Below are 10,250 nucleotides of genomic sequence, written 5' to 3'. Positions count from 1 at the left end.
AGTGTGAGTTTAGGCTACTCTACTCACCTCTGACCTCACCCACATCTCCACTTAACTAAAACTAATTCCCACTCTCACATTAAGCTTCAGCCACTTCTCACTGAAGCCCATTGCCAAGTCCCTGTACTCACACTGTCACTTAACTCCACCCCCTTCCCACTAATCACCCACACCAATAAACTCCACCCACCTTCACTCTAAACTCCTCCCACACTCACACGAAACACGCACTCTTCCACTAAATTACACTCACACTAAACCCCACTGACTCCCACACTAAACTCCACCCAGTCTTTCACTAAACCCCACCCACTCTTCTCCTAAATTACACTCACACTAAACTCCACCCACATTCATACTAAACTCCACCCACTCTTCTACTAAATTACACTCACACTAACCCCCACCCAGTCTTTCACTAAACTCCACCCACCCTCACTCTAAACTCCTCCCACACTCACTCTAAACTCCATGCACTCTTCCACTAAATTACACTCACACTAAACCCCACTGACTCCCACACTAAACCCCGCTCACGCTAACCCCACCCACACTCACACTAACCCCCACCCAGTCTTTCTTTAAACTCCACCCACCCTCACTCTAAACTCCTCCCACCCTCACTCTAAACTCCACCCACCCTCACTCTAAACTCCTCCCACACTCACTCTAAACTCCATGCACTCTTCCACTAAATTACACTCACACTAAACCCCACTGACTCCCACACTAAACCCCGCTCACGCTACCCCACCCACACTCACACTAACCCCCACCCAGTCTTTCTTTAAACTCCACCCACCCTCACTCTAAACTCCACCCACACTCACACTAATCTCCACCCAGTCTTTCACTAAACACTACCCACCCTCACTCTAAACTCCACCCACTCTTCTAAATTACACTCACACTAAACTCCACCCAGTCTTTCACTAAACTCCACCCACTCTTCTACCAAATTACACTCACACTAAACTCCACCCACTCTTCTACCAAATTACACTCACACTAAACTCCACCCACTCCCACACTAAACCCACTCTTCCACATAACTCCACTCACACCCCCAGCTGTACTGGACTGTCAGCGTCTGCCTCTGTTTATTAGTCTCCTCCTGCGGTATATAATTGTGCTGCTGTTTGTGAATAAGATGCTGTTATTGTGTGTCTCTGATTGGTGTTACTGCACTGCATCTTGATTACGTCACTGCTGAGATTTGGGAGATTTGGGACGGCGTTTCTGGCCTGTTTTAATTCCCGCCTCTTCGGGCCATATGTTTACTCTCAGTTTAGGCTTTAACGCCCCTCTCTGTAGATTATTTGTTTACTTAATCGTGCTGTTTTTTAACCAGATTTAACGACGTTGTGACCCGTCACATCTGTCCCCTTTAGAGGACAGATGCCTGTGTGTTATTCTCTCACTCGACCCAACAGGCGTTGAGCTTAAACGTGGTGACCTTTGACCTCGGTGAACAAAGAGGCTGTCAGACTGAACTGTGTGAGCAGCTCTACATCTGCATTTCCGCATTTCAGATCTTTATTGATTTTATTATCTGCACTTTTCTGTCCGGCTGTTGTTTTTGTTGTCATATAGATTTATTTATTTATTTTAATTAATTAATTTATTTATTTTTCTACTCTCGAGACTGTTACACTGAAAACTACTATAATTTTTATAAATAATGTTATTTATTTATTTATTTATTTATTTGTGCTACTTTTATGGCTCTCACTTAACACTAATGGTCCAAAACAACGTTGGACTGTAAAGTTTAATTTTATTTAATGACAATATATTTGTTTTTACCTTTCTTTAAAGCTTTTTGTCTTGTTTCTGTGTAGAAATTTATTTACCATGTAATTATTTATCTACTTTCCTGCTCATGAGGCTCCCAAAGGGGTATTACAATGTTAATAAATAATGTTTTTTAATGATATTTAATGACATTATCTAACTTTTCTCTAACTATTATCTGTTTGCTGTGTATTTATAAGTCTAGACGTGATCCGATTAGAGAGGGCCTGCAGGCCTGGACAGTTTTGGTGAGAAACCTCTTATATAAACGATATCTCAGAACTGTTATATAATAATTACAGTGGTGGGGAAACATAATCAGACACTGTAGAGTTTCAGTAAAGCAGGACACGCTGAGCTCAAACAGCCTGCAGGGCATCTGTCAGCTCTGACCTTTCACCTTCTGTGACTGAGAACAATGTAAGCATTTGGCCAGGACTTTTAAAAAAGGCATTCTGTGTGTAGATTCATTCTGCCAATAAGTATAAAGAGACATTTTTGATATATATATATATATATATATATATATCACTGCTGTTGGAACAAAACCTTGTATCTCCAAAATGGTAACTTTACAGGAGAAGGAAAAAACATACTTTACTTTGAACGTCAATGGAACCAGAATTTTTTTGAAGTCATTTTGGGCCATTTGTTTTAGTCCATTCATCATGAATTTACACATAATATATATATACACACACAAAACAGGTTTTGTAAGGGTCAGAAGGTGGTGGGGTGATTAGGGGTGTTGTCTTCTCTCTCTCTCTCTCTCTCTCTCTTTCTCTGTCACTCTCTGTTCAACTCAGAATGGCTTCATTAACATGACTCTGTGAACTACAGTATTGCCAAAGCATTATAACAGCACTAATGAACAATGAAAATAACTACCAAAACTGTAACAAATAATAACCACATTAATGACTGTAGTTACAATAATAACATCATTATTATTGTTATCCTTCTAATTGTAATTGTCCTTATTAACAAACTAATGATGTATTTGTAACCTTTAACAAAAATGTGTGTGTTGGGGGTCAGAAGGGCGGTGGGGGGATCTGGGGTGTTGCCCCCTTCCCCCGTTTCACTTTATTAAGCCAGGTAAGCATAGATTTGTGAAGTCATGGTTTTATGAGAAGAGAAAACAATAGTAATAATGGTAATAATAATAATAATAATAATAATAATAATAGGTCAACTAGTATTAAAGAACAGATAAACATAGATTTTTGGGGATACATAACTACAGTGTCTGTGTGTGTGTGTGTGTGTGTGTGTGCGTGTGTGTGTGTGTGTGTGTGTTTGTGTGTGTGTGTGTGTACAGTATTGCCAAAACATTCTAACAATGACAGCAATAACAACATGAACGTCTAGCAAATAGTAACAATAACAACATTATTAACTATTTTTAATACAACTATTGTCATTATAATGATTATAATTATACAATGTAGTAAAATAATATTTGTCTACATTTCTTATACAGATGTGTAGTGTTGGGGGGGTCTGGAAGGTGGGGGTCTCTCTCTCTCTCTGTCTCTCTGTCTCTCTCTCTCTCTCTCTCTCTCTCTCTGTTTATAGACAGAAAGGCCACAGAGAGGCTGAGCTGAGCTGACTGGCCTTTGTTGTGAAGGAGAAACAGACCGACAGATGGATGTTTTATAACGGTCGGACAGACGGAGTGGAAGTAGTTTAGCTTGGTTCGACCCAGCGCCTTTATTTCAGTAGTTGTTCTTATTTATTTATTTATTTATTTTGTTCGCAGATTTACAGTAAGATTATTACCGCTAACAGTCGGTGAGCGGAGGCAGCACAGAGGATTCAGAGGACTCCGCTACTGCTGCGGCTTTTTGGACCATTTTAGCCCTTTTAGTTCATTAACCTCACAGAAAACAACCTCGGAATAACACGACTGGATCGACAACTATCCTCAGATACAATCCAGATAGATGATTAACCCTGCTGTGACTTTGGATCCGTTGATTTTCGGTCATGTTCGCGTGTCGGTCGGTTTGTTGTTGTGGCGTTAGCTTAGCCAGCTAGCACAGTTAGTTAGCATTAGCGCAGTCTGCTTTGTGCGGGTTCTTTTCTTTTCCTTGCGCTAAAAATCATGTTTGGGACCCCAAGGAACCTTTTATTCAGCTGAAATGTGCTTTTAAAAGCTTATATAGGCGTTTTAGTAGGTTAACTGCTATAAATGGGCTGCCAAATGTAGCTGTAAGTCAGCTGAATGTAGCCTGATCTATTAGCTTAGGTTAGCTTAGCTTAGCTTCAGTCTAAAGATTCAGCTGAATCGGCTGATGTGAGACATTTAAATTACATTTTGCAGGCCATAAACTATATAAAGCACCCTAGAATTTGTACCAGATAGCGAATAAAGACGGTAGAGTCTGTTTGTTCTAGATACACAAGGTAACCTGAGCTGCTTTAGCCTGAGTTTATATGACAAGGCGAGTAAAATCTTAGTATTGGACATTCATCACATTTATATTTTTAACAATTGCTGCTTTTAGTAACAGTTAACTTCATCAGTACAACTTTTAATTAGATGTTTATTAGGGTTATGGATATATACTGACGTTACAGGAGGTTACAAGTTAAGAGGACAGAACAAAAACAGCCAGATTAAGGCCAGTACATTTACTTTAACCTTATAACTAATTAAACACAAGTTATTATGGCCAGTTTGGACATGAAGACCTCGCTATGGACATGTTCAGTCGCCACCCTCTGCCTAGTCTTCATTGGTAAGTAACATTACTACACTGTTTTCTGAGTATAACCTGCCTTTGAATGTGTTTTCAGCCATGCAAAGTTGGGTTTTGCAGATATTTGGCTTTAGATTAAGCCTTCCTCTCTAAAAAAAGATCAAGAAGTTGTGTGAAAATGTTAGGAAATGTCTGTTTCGTGTGATGGTTGCTTTACTCAGACTGTCAGAGGAAGATCTGTGCTGCATGTGTGAGAGTTAGACACAAAGCCGGCTGAGGAACAAAGACGTCTCTCTATTGTCTGCAGATATAAAGCACAACCAAGCAGCAGCTGGACGCAGCGAGGGAGATTTCAACTTGCCATCATGCTTTTAAAACTCACTGTGACCTGTTTAATGTATTTTGGGATTCTTGTTTTAAGCGTTTTACAGAACTACATGTTCACACTGTTCATTTCGGTCCAAAACAGCTTTATTGGTATGATTGTGTGAAGTACAGTGTTACCAAAGCATCCAAGGCATATTGACAACATTAACAATATCAACAACAATAACCATAGTAATAATTATAAGATTTATTTGTAGGGTTGGTATTAGGGTGGGTGATATGGCAAAAATGCAACATCACCATACTTAAAGACATTTTTAGTACGTGATGTGCATTACGATATTTAGTATTTCAAGGTTTGTTAAGTTGGAACAGACAAAATAAAGAACGAACAGTGGCGCATTTGAAAAATACTATTAATAACTATCAGTGCAGTAGTTTTTATTCAATGTTTCAAACACTGTGCTACACTAAAGTCAATTAAACAGCACTATTTATGCTCTGTTTGTAACAAAACCTGCAGTTGTTCAGTGTTTTGAGTCCTGCTGATATCCATGGTATTCTCAGAAAAGCGTATTGTGAATTTATGTGCCATAATTTATCACTATAACAATAAATACATCATCCATTCGGTGGAAATAATCTTATTATGAGTGTAACAATTAAAAAAGGTCCTAATTTAGTACGATACAGTACAGTGGTGTCTTGATTCAGTGCAGGAGGAATAAGGAGTGCCTGAAAATGTGCCTTGTGTTAATGCTAATGTTTGTTGGTGTTTCCATTTTCACTTTATTAGGGAATTCAACGCTGTAAAAGTACAATATTAGAAACTTTATAATGGCACGGAGGAGTTTAGCCTGTGTAAACAAACAAAATCAAATGTAATGTGTGGTATGAAAAATAAACAAAAAGGAAAAACATGAACTATCTCAGCTTAACCACCACAGCACTGAATGTTTATCCTCTCTGTCAGTCAGTAGCTCCACTGGACATGCCCCAAACTAACGTGCTAGCTATGAGCTTATATGTTAACCCTGAGTTAAAGTGTTAGCTCCAAGCTAACACACTAGTCACAACCTAACACAACCTAACACTTAAAGTTTTGTCAGTACTTCAAGCTGCAGTATGTAAGTTTTGGGGATTTGGAGACCTCTCTGGTGAAAATGTGTAACTGCACACGACGTGTGGACTGACATTTTGTAACGTGGGTTGTGCTTCGCTCCCCTTCCCCAAGCGGATGAATCTGATGATTGAAAGAAAATTCAAAGAGAACTTAGTCAAAACTTGGTGAAGGACCGTCTTCTGATTATTTGAGTGAAATATCTACTATCATAATCACATCTTCATCAGTATGGTGTTGATTTTGAGATCATTTGAGACCTAAACATCGAGCCGGACCTTCTTTTTGAGTCTGCACGTGTGACGTTAATACGTCAAGACATACAACGTGGTGTGGAAAAACTCACGACGCGACGCCTCTGACTGTTAAATGATTATTTCAGGCTTTACAGGGCGACTCACAGCAGCGCACACTCACCATATTTTAGACTGTTTTTATTCTCCTCACTCAGTAATGAGACTTCAGTTTAGTTTTAACAAAAAATTCTTACATAGAGGAACTTTAAAAAGCATACATAGTCCTGATTAACTGGATTTAGTGCAGCACAGAATATGAAATATTGAAGAAATATCATTGTACTCATAGTTTTTGATCATATTTGTTCAAACTTATCTGTTCCGTTCCAGCCAACTTATCAAACCTTGGAAGAATGGATATTCATATGGTTCATATTGTGTATCGTGGAAATTAGGGCTGGACAGTATATATCATTATTCTGATAAATTCTGTCACGATGCGATATGCTTTTCTGAACATATTGTGTACATCGTCAGTACTTGCAGAACACGGACCAACTGCTTGTTTCATTATGGAGAGACCAAAATTAGTCATGTTTTTTTCTGGATTTAGTGCCAAATACCGAATAAAAATCCAGTAGTATTGTAGTACTGCTGTGTCTGATCCACTCAGACCAGCGCAACACACACTAACACACCACCACCATGTCAGTGTTACTGCAGTGCTGAGAATGATCCACCACCCAAATAGTACCTGCTCTGTGAGGGTCCATGGGGGTCCTGACCACTGAAGAACAGGGTAAAAGGGGGCTAACAAAGTATCAGAGAAACAGATGGACTACAGTCTGTAACTGTAGAACTACAAAGTGCACCTATACAGTAAGTGGAGCTGATAAAATGCACAATGAGCGTAGAAACAAGGAGGCGGTCATAATGATTGGTCTTTATTGTTTATTGTGAAAATTTCTTAAAAGATTGCAATACTGAATTTTTGCCGTATCATCCACCTCTAGTGGAAATGGCATTATGTATTGTGATAATGCATTTTTGCCACCTACAATATGATGTGTTGGGTTGTTACACCCCTCCATTTCACAGTAGACGTCTGCTGGACTATTTAATAACGTAGCTCATGTTACGTGAGTCTGTTTAGGAGCAGTTTTTGGACTCTGCCCGTCCCTTGTTGGAGGGCATTTGTTGGTTCCCTGGCCTCAGTGTTCAGCTGTCTATGGACAGGAAAATATCAGTTGTGCGTATCAGTTGTTGCAGTTGTTCATGATCAGCATGAGGGGAGAGGCTGTGACGGGTTCCTGCATGTCGTTTGTTCACCCTGCTGTGAGGAAAGAGCAGTTAGTCAACAGATTTTTGCTCTGTGTCCAGTTGTCCAAGAGTATAAAATCTTCATTACAAGTATAAACACTAAGAAAAAAACAGTGTGGAACCCTTTAATTGGCTTTAATCGCATCAGAAAGCTAGCAGTGCTATCGTAAAGGAACCTGCGCTGCAGTTCAGATGCCGTGTGGCATATATAGAACCTGAATAGACTGGAGAGCCACACTAATAGTTAACAAATTAAGGCATCTTTCATAATCAGTTTCATAATCACAGCACAACTGGCTGCATATTGTTTCACTATTAACCCAGATGCTCATGGCTATATAGAATGTAGCTGTTCAGACTGCTGTGTCATCCACTGTGGCCTTTCATGTTCGTTCATGTTTTCCGAGTGGCTTTCAGTTCTTCTTTCAGTTTTCAGGAATTGGATGAACCTCAGCAGTTGGGCTCAGTTTGTCTCAGCTGGTCTTGTTCCAGTAATAACATAGTCGGACATGAATCGCTAGATTTTTAGGTACTTTTTATGGGAAATTACATTTATTGAGTGCCTTTTCTTTTCTCTCCTCAGGAAATGCAGCTTGCTCACAGCACAACGACAATGTTTATGTATCAGGAATTTCTAACGGTGAGTCATGATTTTTTTTTTCTTTTCTTTTTTGAGTGACGCAGTAGTGAAACTTTGTTACTGAATATGGACTAGCTCCATTAAAAACTAATTTCTGTAGCCATTAAAGCACCATTAAAGTGTTTTCTCCAAAACCTTCCAACCCTAAGGGCCTGTATGAGGGTCCACACGTCAGTTCTCATAACTACAGAACTTGCATATTCATTTTATAGATATAGATACTGAAATATTTCATAGAAGATACTGAATAATTAATTGTAGGTACTGAGTAATTCTTGGTAGATACCGAGTAATTCATGGTAGATACTGAATAATTCATTGTAGATACCGAGTAATTCATGGTAGATACTGAATAATTCATGGTAGATACTGAATAAATCATAGGAGATACTGAATAATTCATAGTAGATACTGAGTAATTTGTAGTAGATACTGAGTAATTTATCATAGTAGATACTGAGTAATTCATAGTAGATACTGAGTAATTTATCATAGTAGATACTGAGTAATTTTTCATAGTAGATACTGAGTAATTTATCATAGTAGATACTGAATAATTCATAGTAGATACTGAGTAATTCATAGTAGATACTGAGTAATTCATAGTAGATACTGAGTAATTTATCATAGTAGATACTGAGTAATTCATAGTAGATACTGAGTAATTTATCATAGTAGATACTGAGTAATTTATCATAGTAGATACTGAGTAATTTATCATAGTAGATACCGAATAATTTATCATAGTAGATACTGAGTAATTTATCATAGTAGATACTGAGTAATTTATCATAGTAGATACTGAGTAATTTATCATAGTAGATACTGAATAATTTATCATAGTAGATACTGAGTAATTTATCATAGTAGATACTGAGTAATTTATCATAGTAGATACTACTATATCTTATCCTAAATAGTGAATTCATAACAATTACAGAATATTTTGTGATAGTTACTGATCAGTAACTCTTTGTGTTTCGTTAGCTTGCGGAGATGTGGTGGAACAGATCAGGGCGTCCAGCGGTGTCATCACCAGTCCAGGCTGGCCCTTTGAGTATCCGTCCCGCATTAACTGCAGCTGGAACATCAGGGCCAATCCTGGAGAAATTATCACCATCAGGTAGAGTGTTTTGCAACACTGCAGTAAAAACATTAACGGGAAATTCCACTAATTGTTCTGAATGTCTGCATAATTCAGTGTTTGAGATGTAAACAGAGTCATTCAGAGTGGTTTGGTGTGAAATGGTTCAGATGTCTTTACAGTGGTGGTGATAGGAACCAGGGGTCGCCATGACTACAACACAGATATAGACATTTTATTTACTATCCAGAACCACCAGTGAACCTACACGAGTCTTCTGAGTTTATATGGAATGTTGATGATGGAAAATAGTGGAAAATCTGAAATAAGTTTTCTTTGGGGACTATTTTGTCTCACAGCGCCCTGCATGTAACCTTCCACCATTTTAAGGCCAAAATCTTCTCAAAACTATCATAAAACAGTGTCTCAGACATCATGCAATTCATAACCATTTCATGTAATACTTTTCTGTGAAGGAGCTTTTAGAGGTGGACGTCTGGTTCCTATCACCACCACTGTGAACAGTTCTGACTCCAAGTTTCTTTAGAACTGAGTATTTTACACCAAACCGCTCTGAACAACTTACATCATGACCATTTAATTATGCAGGAATTTAAAAAAGTTGGTGGAATTACCCTTTAGCATGTTACCACTGTATGTTGGCTGACTTAAAGTTTGAGAATCATAGAATATATTGAAAGTACTTTGGACCAGAGGTGATTTAAACAGCCTACAGGTCTGAGAAGATTCACTGAGTGCCCTTTGGCTTTATTCACTGTCACAAATATTTACCACTTTTAGCCAGTTTTGGATTAATTTAAAGGGATATCATGAATGTCTGAATTTCACTTGCTTTTTTGAAATAAAGAGTTTGATGTGGTGTTAAAGTTTCAAAATGCTCTGTTCACCCAGTCCATATATGAAAACTAGGCTGCAAAAACAGCCTATTTTTGTTATGTCACCAAAACCAGCACATTTACATATAGCCACCTATTCAGGCTGCAGCAGTTTAATCCTATCCACT

The 10,250-nt window shown here is 38.4% G+C and overlaps 1 protein-coding gene across 1 annotated transcript in view; it reads left to right on the top strand.

Annotated features, from left to right (window-relative positions):
- The first annotated feature begins 3,371 nt into the window (after positions 1-3,371).
- Positions 3,372-10,250, top strand: part of lrp12 (low density lipoprotein receptor-related protein 12) — a 24,143-nt gene continuing 17,264 nt past the window's right edge. Inside the window, exons 1-3 of the mRNA XM_036565920.1 lie at positions 3,372-4,538; positions 8,086-8,142; positions 9,130-9,265. Of these exons, the coding sequence (XP_036421813.1) occupies positions 4,469-4,538; positions 8,086-8,142; positions 9,130-9,265 (263 nt within the window). The 5' untranslated portion in view covers positions 3,372-4,468. The remainder of the gene's footprint in view (positions 4,539-8,085; positions 8,143-9,129; positions 9,266-10,250) is intronic.

Source organism: Colossoma macropomum, unplaced genomic scaffold, assembly GCF_904425465.1.
Source record: "Colossoma macropomum unplaced genomic scaffold, Colossoma_macropomum, whole genome shotgun sequence".
In the NCBI taxonomy this organism is placed as follows: Eukaryota; Metazoa; Chordata; class Actinopteri; order Characiformes; family Serrasalmidae; genus Colossoma; species Colossoma macropomum.
This window is presented reverse-complemented; position numbering and strand designations above follow the sequence as displayed.